Genomic DNA, 16,822 nt, shown 5'->3' with positions numbered 1-16,822 from the left:
TGCATCTCATTTGCATTCTCTTCGTTTAAGGTCAAATTGGGCAGACATCTCCACATGCCCAGCCCTGTCGCTTGTCTGTATCCAGACTCCATCCCTTAGTGGCTCTGTAACTCTCAGTTGTCCAGTTCCTTACCTCACCCCTCTTCCCAACTTCCAGTGTCTCTAGGGGCCTGGGGGCGCTGCCTGGCCAAAGGAGAGAAGATAAGTCTGTCTCTCCCTCTGGATGTTTGGTGACAGATGGGGAGGGCTGGTCTGTACAGCCTGGAGACTAAATTGGCAAAGCAAATGGGAGGGGGAGGTGACCAGGGCTGGGTTGAGGGTCTCCAGGGCCAAATCACCCACACGCCTGGCAGGGTGCTGGAACTAGGGAGGCCTGCTTCCAGCAAGGGGCAGGCCTGCCCACCTGTCTGGTGCCAGCACAGCTTCCTTCCTCCAATTAAACACTAATGAGGTGTCATTAACCCTTACCTTGCCGGCCAGCCCTCAGGTGGAACTCAAATTCATGGTCTCACACTGAGGGTAGAGGGAGAAGGGAGGGCCTCTGAGGAAGCTGAGAGGCAGTAAGGTCAGAGGATCAGGAGACACACGAGAAGGCAGGGCCTGCAGCGTGAGGAGCAGGCACTGATTATCCTGTGCTGCTGAGGGGTTCTAGGCATGGGTGTCTCACTGTCAAAATGCATTTATTCTTCTGTTCATCAATTGAACAATTATTTAGTAAGCACCTTCTCTGCTTCTACTGACTAAATACCAGGCTGCATGCTAGATGCTGGGGATACACGCTTGCATAAGACAAGATCCCTTCCCTTAAGGACTCTTCAGATTACTTGAGAAGACAAACTGGCCAACAAATAATTATAATGCCAAGTGCAAATGCTATTATAGAGTTGCGCACAAAGTGCTATGGGGACACAGGGAAATTGGGCTGTTCAGAGAAGGATTGGGTTTTGAAGGACAACATTTATGGCAGGGAGGAGATATGTAGCTAATAACGCTCATGTGTTTAATTCAGGGTGGGTTCTTATTTAGCTGCGTTTTCAGGAACACTGCTGTCTGCCCTCCCTGAGCTGTATGTTTGGCATCTGTGTGTCTGTGTGTGAGTGTGTATGTGTGTTGTCTGGATCTCTCTGTGTCTGGAATCCCTTCTCCTGAACACACATTGTGGTTTTATTACAGATCAATGTTTGCTGTGAAGCTCTTGCACAGATTAGCCTGAACCTGCCCAGCCCAGGGGAGGGGAAGTCGAGAACTGATGTTGGCTCTTTGGGAAGGGGTGGGCAGGTACCATCTTCACACCTGGAGGCCCAGACCCTTGGCTCCCCAAGTGGCAGTGAGTTGGCCAAGGGAGACAAAGGGCTGGGCCCCAGGCTATGGTAGGCTGTGCCCAGGATAGTCCCCTCTGCCTCTGGCTCCCCAGAGGAGACATGGGGACTCCAGTCACCACTCCCCACCAAGATCAGCCCCCTCCCCCAGCTTGTTCTTCTCCTGTCTGCAGAGGAGCAGGCTGGCTCAGACCTGTCTGCTGGCTCTCTCCCCCAGGGAGCGGATCCTTTCCAGGGGACACGAGAGGGCTGGGGAATGCTGGGGCTTACTGGGAGGCCCCAGGTACTCCGCCCTAGCCCTCTGCTGCTCACTCCAGTCTGGATTCTCCCCACCCACTCTTGGGTGCCGCTTCTCTGCGTTTTGCCCAGGCATAGTCATGTTTGCAGGGACGTCCTCCACTGAACACTAGGTAGAGGGTGAGAGGGTGGGGGCCAGAACTCTGGTATCCAGGACTGGGGAGGGGAGATGGTTGTGATGCTCTCAGAGACCACTCCCCCAATTCCTTCTGTCTCCAAGCAGTCACTGACTTAGAAAACTAAATTTTTCCTAGTTCTAAGAAGAGTTCTAGAGGCTAAGGAGAGGCTATGAGGTCTGAGGAGAAGGTCAGGGACTCACTCCATCCACACTGTCAAGGATGGACTCGTCTTTTTTCAGTCTTAATTTCCCCTTCCCCGGATTTCATCTAACCTTTCCTGCCCTACCCCTACTCCCCCAAAGCCCTAGGTCACCTCTCCCACCATGATAGCTATTAAAGGTTGGACATGGGGGAGAAAAAATGAAAAGGGGCGTCTGGGCCTAGTGGAGGTGGGCAGAGCCAGATGGTGTCCTACTAATTGCCTTGTGGTCCTAGACACGGTGCTCAGGGCTTCCCACACTCATGGCTCTTAGTCCTCACAGTGCTCCTCTGGGCAGAGATTAACAACCCCATTTTACAGATGGAGAAGCAGTCTCAGAGAAGTGACCTGCACAGCCAGGGACTGATAGAGCTGAAACTCAAACCCAAGCCCACCCTGTTAACTGCTGACACACTGCCTCCCTCTCCAGGGATTCACACACACCTCCAGTCCAACACCCCAGAGATGCCTCCCTGCTTTGAGTCTCTCAGCTTGTTGCATTCATTAGAGAGATCAAGGCATGACTAGAATCAGAGGCATACACCCTGACCCCACCCACCAAGCCTAGCATCCTAATTTCTTGTAACCTGGACCATATCAGCTTACAATGTGCCTTCCTGTCGATCCTGTGTGTGGTTCCACATCAACTCGTGGATGTTAGAGAACCCAGTGACTGGCACATATACACATCAGGCCCTGTGGGTACCCAGGTTTCCATGTTAGGACCATGCCCACAGCCTGCCCATGCTGGGCACACCCATGGGCCTGTGCAAGGTGCCAAACCTGTATATATTTCATGTCCAGAGCTGGCGGCTGCCTCTCCCGCTCACACGGGTGTCCAATTCTCCTCTCACAGACTCCTTGTTTATTTGTTTAATGAATTATTTATCCGTGGCCCCCCTTCCCTCCTGGCCTTCCCCCCCCCGCCCCGGGCCCCAGCCTCCATGATTTATTGAAGACAGCTCAGCTCTGTGGTTGTCACCGTGGGCCCCAGAGCCTGAGCACTCCTCTGTACCCAACCTGTTCATCTCCCTGTTTCCTCAGTCCCAGGGGCAGGGAGCTGAGGTACCATGTTCAGAGAGGCCCCAGGAGCCTGAGCTCAGTGTCCCTGGGGAGAACATGGCAGCTGGCAGTGCACTAGCAAGCCCAAGGGTCACAGGGAAATGAAGGCAGGTGTGCTGGTGAGGAGAAAAGAGGCCTGAGACCCTAAAGTGAGAGGACTAACCCCATGGAGCGAAACCCCAGCCTCCACAGAGGCCCTCACCCTACAGAGACTTATCTATCAGGACCCAGGTCTTAGACACCAGCGTTCAAGCTATAGGTTATGACTCATTAGGGGTGGTGAAATCAAGAAATCAACTTTATGGGTCTCAATCAGCTTTTTCTTTTATTTTGAAAAATATTAAACATAAAGGAGAAGGAAAAAAGCAGAGAGTATCCTCTGCAGAAAGATATTGGTTCATGTATCTTATTTTTGCAGTTATAAGTGTGAGTTAGTTCAATGTATTACACATACTATGGGTCACAGGAAAGATTTGAGTCACAGTTATGAACAGTGGCCTAGAACCCAGTGATAGAGGCCGAGGATTGTCATGACCCAGATCCCCAGAAAGAGGCCTAGGCTTCAGGTCATGTCTCAGGCCTGTGGACAGTAGGCCAGATTTTAAGCATAGAGACCCCATCACTAGAAAATCCCAAACTCCCTGAGTAAAGGTCTACAGACAGGCCTAGGCATCATACCTCAAGGTACCATCCCATTGCATAGGGTTGTGGTTGGGGCACAATAGTGGCTTCTGACCTCCCTCACTAAGATGGGGAGACACATAGGGCCACCTTCCACTGATGGGAGGGACACCTTAGTTTTTATAGAAAGTCACCTCTTGCCAAGAGATGCAACCTAAGGACTGGGTCTGTAGTAGAGGGGTGTTTTTTTTTTTTTTTAATTGAGCCAGAAGGTGATTTGGAGAGAGGCCCGTATAGATAGAGATCCAATGGCTAGAGACCTAGGCCCTACAGAGTATCTCAGAGGCTCTGACTCCATAGAGAGAGCTACTGAAATCCTATAGAGAGGGCTCCGGTTAGAGAGGGGGACTCAATTATTGGTAGGGCCATAGGGGTGCTAGATTCTTAAGAGGCATATCTGGGCCCTACAAGTCCAGAGGGGGACCCAGATCCTACAGACTGGGTCTTAAGTATTCTCAAATGGAACCTGAAGTCCTAGACCAAACCAGCAAGCTTGCACTCTCTATGAACATAGGCAGCCTCTCTGCCAACTGTGGGAGGGCCCTATAAAGAGAAGCTTGTCTTGGCAAAGCAGGGGATATAGGTAGGCAAGGAGGGGGCTGGGACTTGTGGCACCTGGAGTAGGCAGTTAGCATCATTTGGGTGAAACAAATCTCCCTGGGGATGAGGAGTCTGAGGGGAGAGAGAGCTGTTTGCAAAGTCCCCCAGTCCCACCCCAAGGGGCCTAATTTATTTCCTGACTCCTGAGAAGGGAGAAGAGATCTCCTGGGATGGAAAGGAGTTGAGGGAGGACAGAGCCTGCTCTTGCCTGGCAGCAACTAGGCAGCGGTCTTCTTCTGGATAACACTGCCCCTCCCCCAAACCCAGCACTTGAGACTGATATGGTCAGGGCTCCTGTCCTGCCAGGGGCAAGCAGAGGAAGGGTGCCTATATGTCCTGTCTTCCAAAGTAAAGAAGAAAAGAGCATCACACCTGTATCCCTTGGCACAGGATTCTAAGACCTGGTCCTCCTTGTCACTGATAGTCTAGGCCTCACCAAAAGAAAGCAGGGGTGGACAACCCTACATCTGGATTCTAGATGCTTGCCCTCAACTTCTACTTCCTAGGAAAAGAGAGAGTAAAGCAGCCTTCCCCCATGTATCTGTAGTGGTCTGTGTCTCTGTGTTCTTTGCCTCTAGCTGTCTGTGCCTTTTTTCCTGGATGTGTGCATAATGTCTGTGTTTGGGTGTCACTGTGAGGACAATGACTGGTGAATGCTGGAACACAGGTGCTCTGCTCTCTGCCATGTGCTCAGCTCTGTGGAGGTAGGAGTAAGAATGCCTGGACACCCCTAGCAGCCTCCAGGCCTCCTCACCCACCCGACCTTGAGTGTCAATAAAGAATCCTCTGTAAGTGTCCCAGGGAAGCCTGGTTTGCTCTGGCTAACTCTCTCCTTGGTACCTTCTCTGCCTTGGGCTCTGGACTACCAAAGGCCCTTCCACCACTCAGGATTGATATTCTTGGGGGCCGAACTCCACTAACCCCCTTCAACCAGCCTCAAGCTCAGCCAAGGGCTTCAGGTGACCAGCCCTCAGGTCCTTGGTGCCAGCTGAGGGGCCGTTCCACAACCTTCTAGAACCCACCAGCTCCTTGAACACACAGGAGAGAAGGGAAGGGGTAGGGGCCAGACTGTTTATACATGGGAGCGGGGTCTAAGAGGTCCTGAGCCTCCTTCACTCCAAACCGGAGACGACTGTGCCCACACGAGGTGCAGATCCCTGTCTTGGCCTCCCTAATTCTCCTCCTGGGAACTCCAGACGGGAGCAGAGGGCCAGGACGCGCGATCGCAAATTAAACCTAGGAGGGCGAGGAGAGGCGCGCTCGGGTTGTTCCCGAGGGGGCAGAGCAACACCCGCCCCCCGCGTCTCCGAGCGGGGCGGGGCTTAGCGGGAGCGCGCCCGGGGCGGGGCGTCGGGGGCGCGCCCGGGGGCGGGGGGACGGGCCGGGGGCGTGGCCTACGGCTCGGGGGCCGGCGGCGGCGCGGCGGCAGCAGCGGGGAGCTGGGGAGCGAGAAGCCGGGAGCGCGGGGCTCAGTCGGGGGGCGGCGGCGGCGGCGGCTCCGGGGATGGCGGCGGCTCCGCTGCTGCTGCTGCTGCTGCTCGTGCCCGTGCCGCTGCTGCCGCTGCTGGCCCAGGGGCCCGGGGGGGCGCTGGGGAACCGGCATGCGGTGTACTGGAACAGCTCCAACCAGCAGTGAGTCGGGGGCCCGGGAGCCTGCGTCCCGCGCCGGCGAGGGGGAGCCGGTGGGCCTGGGAAGTCCTGGGGGAGCCCGGGGCGGGAGTCCTGGGGGACCGCAGCTGGGGCTGGGAGGCGCGGGAGAGGGGCGCGCACTCCGTGGGCGTCGGTAAAACTCGGGGGGTGTCTGGAAGAGGCTGCCGAGGTGTAGTAAGGAAGGCTCGGGCCGTGCGGAGGAGGCTGCTCAGGGACACCCCACCCCGCCTTGGCTCCCCCACCCCGCTTCTGGATAGCGTGCCCCCATCCCATCGCCTCCCCGCCTTACCCCCTTGGCAGGGATGGGGCTTGGGAGTATCAATTTGCTGGGCATAGGCCGCCGCACTTGGGGGGCCCAGCGATGACCTGTTTTCAGCCTTGAGGCTTTCCTGGGGCTCTGTCTAGGATGCTGCTTTTAAAAGTGGGGTCCACAGCTGAGGTAGGGAGTCCGGTCGAGCACCTCCTCGGCGCGGAGGCGCAGGGGTTGCCCTGCTCGCGTGGGTAAGCCCTCTGGGGTGGGCCGGCGGGGTCGCCGAGTTGGGGGGCCCCGAGGGTGACGCTTGGCGAGGACGGGGACGTGGGTTACCGGGAAAGGGAAGGTGGCAGGGCGACGTCGGCGTGTCACACACGCACACGCCCGGGCTGGGGACGGCGTGTGGCCCCGAGTGTGAGCGGGCGTGCGCGGCTGTCAGTGTGTGTGTGCGTCTGAGTGTGTGATTTGTGCGTCTGCATCGGCGATCGTCTGGGGGTGCGAGAGGGTGGCGGGTCGGGGAGGGGCTGCGGTCGCCGTCCGCGTGGCCGGCCGCGTCTGGGCCGGGTGGCTGTTGGCGCCGCCGCGGTCTGGGCGGGTGTCGGGGCGGCCCTGTGGTTTCCCGGGTGTGCGGCTCGGCGGCCGGGTGCCGGCTGCGGGGCCAGGTCCTCCTCTGCTCGGTCCTCGCTGCCCTTGTCTTCTCCCCCCGCGCCACTGTGTGTAGCACCCCGGCCGCCTCCGTGTGTGTCCGTGTGTCGGGGGGATCCCTGGGGACGCGGGGGTCACTGTCACACCTGCCCGGGCGGCGGCGGCGGCGGCCCAGCCCCTGGCTTAGCCCCCGGGGGGCGACTTGAGAGCAAATGGCGAGCCCCCAGGGGAGGAGGCCGTGAGGGCCGGGCGGCCGCGACCCCCAACCCCCCGGGGGAGGGGCTGCCGCTCGCCGCTCCGTTCTTTGTTGTTTGGGGCTCCGCGCCTCCCCCTCTCTCCCTGCTCGCGCCCGGAGTGTCAGACTGGGGGTGGGGATGAGCCAATGACGCCCCCCTCTCGCTTCCCATGGAAACCTCGGGGGTGGGGATGCGGCCCCTCCCCCCCGGAGTGGGACTCGGAGAACTCCGGGGGGCCTTGGGGGCTGACTCCCCTGCTGCATCTAGCTCGCTCCCCTCCCCCAGACTCGCAGCTCGCCCCCCGCCCCGCTAGTCTGGCGGGGAGTCGAGGGGGCGCAGGTGAGGGGGCCCGGGTTCCCCATCAACCCCCCGGGCACCCCCGCGCTCTCAAGGAAAGCCGAGCGAGGGGGATGCGGGGCTGGCCTGGAGCGGAGGGGCTGCTGCTGATCAGGTTTACCTCCCCCGCAAGCACCTGGGCACAGGTGAAAGCCCTGGGAGGGGGTGCGGGAGCCGGGGTTCCGGGAGCCTCCCTTCTCTCTCCCCCGCTCCCCCGCAGGTCTGGACCGGCAGAGGTGGGAGGGGGTGCGCACCGGGCCGGGAGGCCCCGCCGCCCCCGCCTCGCTTCCTCGGTCTTTGTTGCCGCTGCGCCCGGGCTCCCCGGCTCCCTCACTGCGGCAGCCGCGGCCCCATAAATCGTGAGAGCGACGTGCTCCGGAGCCGGGAGTGGAGAGGGCCGGGGAGCTGGGGGCGGGGCCCGCCGAGCCACAGGCTCCCGCGCCCCCTCCCCCCCGTCACGTGAGCCAGCCTCCGGCGCCCACCCCCCCGTCACGTGCGGAGGGTCTCGGCCCCTTGGGGTCACGTGGAGGGGGTCCTGCGACCCCGCCTCCTGGGGTCACGTGGGCGGGCGCTGGCGGGACACGTGCGGCGGCCTCCTTTGACAGCCCTGGGGGCAGTGCCCTGCGCCGCAGTCGCGATCCCGCCCCCCGCTCTGGCCTCCGTTTGGTCCCCTGGACGAGGCGAGACCTGTCCCCACCTGGCCCAGAAGCTGGGGCGGGGGATTGCACGGGTCAGCAGCACGGGGAGTGGGCCGCAGGGTCCCCTGAGCGGGAGCTGAACCCAGGGGTCGGGGGAGGGCCTGCTGGTGACCACCTCAGGCCCCGGCCTGTGCTTCCTTTCTTCGCAGAGCTGCGCGGGGATGTCGGTGCTCGTGCCTGTCTCAAGCCTCGGGAACGGCTTTCTCTGGCCTCCCTACCTGTCTCCTGTCTCTGACACGCTTGTGCTGCTGACCCCGCACCCTCACACCTTCATTCACCAAATATTTATTGAGGCCCTGCTGTGTGCCTGTTGGTCCCTCTCGCTGTCCTCTCCCGCCGCGGACTCTGCCCGCACCCCTGCGGGTCCCCGTCACCTCTCCTGGGCGTCTTTCCCTCCGTCTCTGCTGTCTGTGGGCCTCTGGCGGGGCCTCCGCGTCCCTCGCGTTCCCCTCGCCCCTGCGCTCCGTCTCTGCCCTCTCTCTCCATTCTGGACCCCTCTTCCCTGCGTCGCGCTCCCTTTCCCCTCAGTGAATGCGGTCTCTGGGCATCTTCCCTTTCGGTGTGTGTCTCCCTCTCAACCCGTTTTTGTGTGTCTCGCTTTCGGCGGGTCTCTCGCTCTTCTTCGCCGCTGCAGATCAATAAACCTTCGCCGCCGCCGCTGTCGCAGGGAGGAGGGGCGGGGACGCGGGGCGCGGGGCTTCTCTCCCACCGACGCGGGCCGGAGAGGCCGGGCGCCCAGGCCCGGCCTGGCAAGACCCGGCTGGGCGCCCGAGGGGTGCGGGGGTGCCTGCGTGTACGCGCCGCCCGGGGAGCGTTCCCGCCACCCACCCGCCCCCAGCCCGGGCCCGCGGACCCCACGCCGCGCACACGTGGTCCAGCCTCGCCGGCTGGAGCAGGCGGCGCGCAGCCTCGGGGACGAGCCCTAAAGGGGAGGAGACAGGGGTCCGGTGTCTGTACCTCCCTTCTCCACTTCCTTAGCTCCGTATCCCGGCGTCTCGGGGTGGGGACAGGGACTTAACAAGTTAAGGGGCCCTTGGGATCCTATCCCTACTCCCTGGTCTTGTTAGGCACCCTGTTTACCTGCCCCTAATTGCCCCGGGGGGAGAGCTCTGCTCCCTCACCGATCCCCTGCCGCCCACCCCAGCAGGCTCCAGCAGGTGGGGCTGCAGGGGGAGCGGAAGACTAGGGTCGGAATGCCCACTAGGGCGGGGGTGGGGGCGGGGGGGAAGCCCGAAGAGACTCAATAATGGGGTGAGGCGGCGCCCCCTCCAGATGGGGTATGTGGACACTCGCCTTTTGGAGAGCGGGGAGGGAGGCTAGTAGGGGACGAATTGAGAAAGAATAGACAGTTACCTGAAGGGGCAGGCAGAACCCAGTCCCCAGATCCCAGCCCGCCCCCCACGGGGGTGTGGCTCTAGCTTGGGTAGGTGGGGCCCGAGAGAAGGAATTAGCAGCGGAGCTTGGCCGGCACCTCCCTCTTCTCCACCCGGGCTGGGAGCATGACAGATTCAATTAAAGCGCCCAAGTCTAGCAGACACCTCAGGTCTCCCAGGAATTGCGGCTGGAGATCTTGGCACCCCGCCCCCTGCCCACAAGCTACCACTTGGGCACAGCCTTCCATAAGCAGGTCTTTCTCTCCCATGCCCAGCCTTGGGAGAATTTCTGGGGTTGTTCCTGTTGCCCAGCCTAGAGATAGGTAAGAGATGGCGTCTCTTCACTTGTGGTCACCCAGCAACCTTTGTGAACTATTCCCCACCTGGTTGAGGAAACTGAGGTACCTGTAGGAATACCTCTGTCTTTGACTTAATCCCTGCTGGAATGGGGTGTGTTGTAGGGAGAACTGGGCAGTGCCCCAGGGAGGGGCCACTTGAGAGTGGGGCTGGAAACCTGGGTGAGGCTCAAGGACAGAGGCCCCAGTATGGCTGTGCAGCTGCCTTAGGCCTAGCACCCTACCCCACTGGTGGCCTGCTCCCCAAAACCTGTGGGCGAGGAACAGCAGACTTGGGTTGGGGATAGAGACACAAGCCTGCTGGGAGCCAGGCCTGGTCTAACCCGTTTTCCTGCTCCCAGTGCCCCAGGCCGAGACTCCTGCCCACCTGAGTGCCAGGGCCAGGGAGGGGCCTGAGTGACCCATCACTCTCGTGGGAACCTAGTGTGGCTGGTGGCATTCCTGATGACTCAAGGAGGCTGTGCCCATTCTGACTGGGATGCCCAAGCACCAGCCCTCACCCAGCTGCCTTACTGCCAGGCTTGGAAGGGAGTGCTTGGGGAGGGGGTGGCACAAGCAAGGCCAAGGAAGTAGGGTAAGGTGGGGAGGGACAGACCCTCACGGCCCCACCCCATGCAGAGGCCTCCAAGCTTGTCTCCCTAATGGATCTAATTATTGTTTGTGGAACTAGAAGGTACTTGGCGACATGGGGAGCCAGTCCCTCCCCTCAGGGAGTTCCCAGAGACTTGGGACCCCAGTGGCTTGACATTTTCCCAGAGTCCCCCATGTCTTCCTGTGTCCACCACTCTTGCTGCCAAGATGTGCGCATTCCAACCCTAAGGAAATGAGGGGAAATCCCTGCCTTCTCTGAATTTCTTCCTCCATTCAGATGTTTCTCCCATTCCCGCACCACTCAGTACCACCACGGAGAGCTTTAAGACCAACGCTTTGATGATGACTAAGTAGGCAGGTGGGGATTACAGGGACCCAGCATCTGTTCTCTGTCCCATAGAAGGATCAGGGAGGTAAGAGGCACAGTCATCTTGTCTCGGCACTGTGCCCACTATACCTCGCATCTTTAAGGGGCAGTAGTACCCATGTTAAGGAGGGAGGTGTAGAGAGACGGAAACGTGGGCTGGCTGGCATTATATTAATACCACAGGGAGCTCTGGTATTGAGTTCCTCGGCTCCCTTATCTGTGTGTCACATTATTGGGGACCTTATTACCAGTGGCCTGAGGATGGAGGTCAGTGGGACTCAATGTAGAGGCTAGTGATACTGGACAACGTGTGCGTGTGTCTGTGTGTGTGTGTGTGAAGGGCAAGGAGCGTGCTTGGGATGGCTGGGGTCAACCCGTGCTGGCATGCGAGTCCTGCACACATACAACCTAGCTTTTCTGCATGTCCTTCTGTGAGGGGACGGTGGACATATTTGTGTGTGCGCCATGGATCTTGCGTGTATTTGCATGGAACCTCCGTACACGCGTGTGTGAGAGCAGGTCCTATGGGACTGGCCCTGGGGGTGGGCTGGCAGCGGCAGGGAAGCCCGCTGGGAGCGGCGATGGGGGGTGCGCATCCCTCAGAAGGGATCCCTCCCACTTTCCCCCGTCTCTCGCATCCAAGCCGCCTTTCCGTCCTCCCCGCTGGTGAATTATGGGGGATGGACGGAGGAAATCCGGGCCCGGGTCTGGGAGTCGCTGGGGCCTGCGCCGTTTCTGTGGTAACCAAAGCACACGTTCCCTGCTTCCCTCCACCCTGCTCCCCCGCCCCTTCTCCTCTGGAGGCAGGCCGGGCTTCCCTGCGCCTCTGCCGCCCCCTGGTGGTGATCAGGCGCGGCGCAGAACGGGGCGGGGCGCGGGAGGCGAGCGCGGGACTGGCGGGCCAGGGAGGGCCCCGGGGATCCGGCAGGGACCCGTAGGGCGAAGCTCAGGAAAGCCGGGAGGCTTCGCGGACCCTGGGGGAAGGTGTGCGGCGCGGCGCGGCGCGGCGAGGTGGAGCGCGGGGCGGCTGAGGGGTTCCTTTTCTCTCACGCGCCTCCTTTCCCCACAGCCTGCGGCGAGAGGGCTACACGGTGCAGGTGAACGTGAACGACTACCTGGACATCTACTGCCCGCACTACAACAGCTCCGGGGTGGGCCCCGGGGCGGGGCCGGGGCCCGGGGGCGGGGCGGAGCAGTACGTGCTGTACATGGTGAGCCACTCGGGCTACCGCACCTGCAACGCCAGCCAGGGCTTCAAGCGCTGGGAGTGCAACCGGCCGCACGCCCCCCACAGCCCCATCAAGTTCTCGGAGAAGTTCCAGCGCTACAGCGCCTTCTCGCTGGGCTACGAGTTCCACGCCGGCCACGAGTACTACTACATCTGTGAGTGGCGGCCGGGCCGGGCCGGGCCGGGCGGGCGGGCGGGGTCCGGAGGGGGGCGGCCCGCGCGCCCCGAGCGGGCCCGGGATGAGGCGTGATGGCCGGGTCGCGAGGCCCGGGGCGGGGGTGGTGTTAGGCCGAAGTTGGGTCACTGAGTCACTGCTCTTTGAGCGACATGGAGGTGGGGTTAGGTTCCTAGACGGCCGCGACCAGAGGGGCTGCTGAGGCAGACGGCGGCGTCACCGCGGCCAGTGGCCAAAGGGAAGAGCAGCTGCTCGAAGGCGCCTGCCCGGTTGGGGCAGCTTGGGGGGCGGTGAGCAGAGCTCGAGCGAGGGCGCGGGTGTGAGGTGGGAGACAGCAACTCAAGCGCAGTGTCCTCCCCAGCCACGCCCACCCACAACTTGCACTGGAAGTGTCTGAGGATGAAGGTGTTCGTGTGCTGCGCCTCCAGTGAGTATGATCGCTCCCAGTCGCGACCCCATCCTCGGCTCCCCTGCTTTGGGGCTCCCCTGGCTTCCTGGAGGTGGGGGCGGAGGGCACAGGCGAGGGGGACTCGCTCCCCAGCTGTAGCAGGGGGAGGGGATCCTGGCCCTGACTCTCCCCTCCTCTCTCCCCACCCGCACCCCACCCCGCAGCATCGCACTCCGGGGAGAAGCCGGTCCCCACTCTCCCCCAGTTCACCATGGGCCCCAATGTGAAGATCAACGTGCTGGGTGAGTCTGCGCAGCGCCCTCTGGTGGCCACTGCTGGAACCGCAGCCCCCTCCCCGGTGCCTGTTCGCCTCGCATGTCTTCCCCGGGGGGCACCGAACCTCCTTGCCCCCGCGGGTGGTCACGTCCCCGGCTCCTCTGCTGCTACCGCTGCCGCGTGCCCCCTCCTGAGCGCGCAGCCCAGGCCTCACCAGTGTGTCTATTTATCTGTCCACAGAAGACTTTGAGGGAGAGAACCGCCAGGTGCCCAAGCTTGAGAAGAGCATCAGCGGGACCAGCCCCAAGCGGGAGCATCTGCCCCTGGCGGTGGGCATCGCCTTCTTCCTTATGACGCTCTTGGCCTCCTAGCTCTGCCGCACCTTGGCGGGGAGAGATGGGATGGGGCTGGGAAACAGCAGGGAGCCTCTGGCCTCTCCCAGGAAGCCTAGCCGTGGGGCCTAGACCCCTCCTCCGATGGCTGGAAGTGGGGTCTGCACCATACGTCTGTGCCCGCCCCTCTGCCCCCTCCCCCCAGGTAGGGCACAGAGTGGACCAGGCGCAGGGATAGCCATGGGTCCCAAGTGGCTTTGTGGCTCTGGTAATGTTTGGTACCAAACTCGGGGGCCATTAGGGGCAGTACTCAGGACTCCCTGCCCCCCTGGTACCTTTCTCTGACCCCTGGCGCCCTCCCCCATTGTCTCCCTCCAGGAGACAGATACGCCAGAGAGAGAGCATATGGAGTGTGGGAGGCACCCCCATCTCTCTCTTCCAGGGGCAGAACGTGGGGAGGGGACTGGAGGGGCAAGGGGGTGGCACCGCCCACTGCCCCCTTCTCCGGTTTACAGCAATAAGCACGTCCTCCTCCCCCCACTCCCAGTCCCAGGATTGTGGTTTGGATTGAATCCAAGTTTACAAGTAGACACCCCTGGGGGGGCGGGCAGTGGACAAGGGTGACAAGGGGTGGGCATTGGGTGCCAGGCAGGCATGTACAGACTCTATATCTATATATAATGTACAGACAGACAGAGTCCCTCCCCCTCCTCTACCCCCTGGCCTTCCTTGACTTACCCTTCCAGCTTCAGACCCCTTCCCCACCAGGCTAGGCCCCCACTGGGGGACCCGCTGGCCCCTCTTTTGTCTTCTGTGAAGACAGGACCTATGCAACGCACAGACACTTTTGGAGATCGTGAGACAACAATGCCCCGCCCCTCCAGCCCTGGGCGGGGACTCAGCTCCCAGGCCCTCACCCTGCCCACCCTCTGTGGTCCCCACCCATCCTCCTGGCCTTTTTCAAGTGCTTTGGCTGTGACTTTCATACTCTGCTCTTAGTCTAAAAAAAATAAACTGGAGATAAAAATAACCGAGTGTGTGTGATTTCCAGGGGCCATCAACCTTCTGTACAACCCACAGGTCACAGGGCCTGGGTGGGAAGGGCAACCTGGGGCCAAAGTGTCCACTGAACTCCTTGTTCTGTGACTTGTCTCCTTAAAGGAGGCAGCTCTGTGTGGAGGGGCCACAGGGGCTCCCAAGCTGGGTCTGCTTGACTTTGGGCAAATCATCGAAACTCTCCAAACCTTGAGTATCTCATCAGAAAAATTGGGCCAGAATCCATCTCTCAGGGTTGGTGTACGGCCTCAATGGCAGCCGGTGAGGAAGGCTCAGTCGGTGGTGATTTTTCTCCCTTCCCATCCCGTTCTGTATTCTGAGCTTCTTGACTGGGGTCTGTGGGTTTCAGGGGGTTGTGAACCTAGCTAGGGAAAAACTACATCTTTAATTTCACTCACCTGTAACTGAAATTGAACATGCTTTTATGTACTTGGGCAGCAAGCCACAATAGTTTGAACAGTGCCTGTGACTTTGTAACCAACAGAAATCACAGATGTTTTCAGACTGCATTATTGTTTTTGAAGATATCTCAAAATACCGTTTACGCTCATTACACATGGAAATGACCGTAGTTGTTAGACCTCCTTGTTTTTAATGTGTTAATAAAGAAGCATATATATTACTATACCAAAATAATGTAAATGTTTTGATAACTGTGTTTCAATATAATTGGTTGCCTTTATAATGCTTTGTAATTTTATTTTATTTCGTTAAAACTTTGTGGTAGAAAGGCTGCGGGGGTGTGGTGCTGGGCTGCACAGAACTACCACCCACCTGTGCCTGCCAGCAGAGGGAGGGGGCAAAGGCCAAAGACGCCAGAGTGGGTACAGCAGTCAAAGGCTCTTTTCAGAAGCCCTGGCCCTGTGTGGGCCCATGAGGTCAGGGGTACACAGGAGGCTGTCCCCACCACGAGGGGGCTGCATGGGGACCAAAATCCACCTCTGCTTACTTTCCGTGGCCAAGTGCCCTGGCCCAGTAAGGGGGTGCTCTTTCTCATTGCCAAGCTGTGCACCACTGGGGCTCGCTGTATAGGTAGGCTGGGTCCTGGGTGAGTGTTCCTTCCAGTGGCCTTGTGGCTGTACCTGCTCGATGGTGAGAATGAGCCCTTGGCAGCAGGAACTGTGCTCCCCCACCCCCCATAAAACATGGTAAATGGAATTTCAGCTGCCCTCTGGAGAGTGGGTACCAGAGGAAGAGGGGCTGGAGGGCAGAAGGAGAGGAGTAGGGGCTGCCAGTACACTAGTATGGGGCTCCCTACACAGGCAGGTCAGAAGGCGATTCATCCATGAGCTGGGTCATGGGTTCACCAACATGTACTGAATGCCTGCTGAGTGCCAGGCTCTCTCCTGGGGACTTGGGGTACCAAGAAGACACTCTACCTTCAAATAAACTCGTAATTTTGCCTGGTCTGAAGTGTGAAGATGATCAGTAATACATAAACACACCCACAGCAATATAACCAGGTGTTACAAGGCTAAATGACAGGAAACCTTAGGAACATGGAGGCAAAATGATACTCTTGCCTGGGAAAATAGGACTGCTTGGAGGAGGGAGCACACATAGCTGGGGTCCTATGAAGAGTGTTGAGGACTTTGGAGAATGAGGTTCCTTCAGGGTTGTCCTGTAAAGGAGCTATACTGGTGGGCCTTAGAGACTGCAGGCTCCTCTAATTCCAGGGCCTCATGGGACAGGGGCCAATTGGGATGGGAGACCCCAGTGGGCTCAAAAAACCAGGAATAGGGGGTCTCCCTGGTGGCCTAGCGATTAAGTCTCAGCGCTATCACCTCTACGGCCTCAGTTTGATCCCCTACCAGGGAGCTAACCCACATGGCACAGCAGATCTCTCCTGTCTCATGCTGCTCCCCTTAGCAGTGTATTTCAGTCAGTCTGCCTGTTCTGCTCCCCACTCTGTCTCTGGTGAATCTTCTCACCCCCTTCCTCATACCTCTGGGCTACACCCTAGTTCTTCTATGCAAAAACAAACAAACAAATCCAGGAACGGGAAGACTGAAAATCCAGGTATTTGGGCAAAGGAACTGGCACAGACCGCTTCTATTTCCTGAGCACTCCTGTGCTGGGCACCAGGCCGGGTATGTGCCTATATCATGAGCCACATGCTCCTAGCAGCAAGGGGATACTGAGGGTATAGGAGGCTGTATCCCTGATAAAGACCACACAGCCTGGGAAGTGGCAGGGCTGGCATTCAAAGTGGGTGACTGCCACTGCCCTCTGACCTCCCAAACCAGCGCCACCATCTGGAACCCTCGCCCATGAGTCCTGATGGCCTCCTACCACCCCTCCACCAAAGTCATTCGGAGTTGTTGGAGAAAGACATCAAAGGAGCTCAAGTCTGGATTGGGTGAGCCAACGCAAACGCCCTATTTTACAGATGGAAAAAATGAGGCCTGGAGACAATAAATGACTTGCCACTCAGCTGTCCGTGAAACAGCCGGGACTGGGCTGCAGGTTTCTGGAGTCCCCACATATTTTTAAAGAATGATCCATTTATTTACAATCTTTATTTTCTAATTATTCTTAGTAAAGCATTCTGTACTAACATTCTCCACTGATACGTTAGAAAAATC

The 16,822-nt window shown here is 59.4% G+C and overlaps 1 protein-coding gene across 2 annotated transcripts; it reads left to right on the top strand.

Annotated features, from left to right (window-relative positions):
* Positions 1–5,668: 5,668 nt before the first annotated feature.
* On the top strand, positions 5,669–14,211 carry EFNA3 (ephrin A3). Of its 2 annotated transcripts, XM_037500284.2 has the most exons (5): positions 5,669–5,909; positions 11,852–12,165; positions 12,547–12,612; positions 12,798–12,875; positions 13,090–14,211. In XM_037500284.2, the coding sequence occupies exons 1-5, from the start codon at positions 5,782–5,784 to the stop codon at positions 13,218–13,220; spliced, it is 717 nt and encodes a 238-aa protein (XP_037356181.1). In that variant the 5' UTR covers positions 5,669–5,781; the 3' UTR covers positions 13,221–14,211. The 2 variants fall into 2 exon arrangements, with proteins under 2 accessions (XP_037356181.1, XP_037356183.1); XM_037500286.2 differs by lacking the exon at positions 12,798–12,875 and having other exon boundaries at positions 5,734–5,909.
* The last annotated feature ends 2,611 nt before the right edge of the window (positions 14,212–16,822 follow it).

Source organism: Talpa occidentalis, unplaced genomic scaffold, assembly GCF_014898055.3.
Source record: "Talpa occidentalis isolate TD23 unplaced genomic scaffold, MPIMG_talOcc4v2.1 talOcc4.9, whole genome shotgun sequence".
In the NCBI taxonomy this organism is placed as follows: Eukaryota; Metazoa; Chordata; class Mammalia; order Eulipotyphla; family Talpidae; genus Talpa; species Talpa occidentalis.
This window is presented reverse-complemented; position numbering and strand designations above follow the sequence as displayed.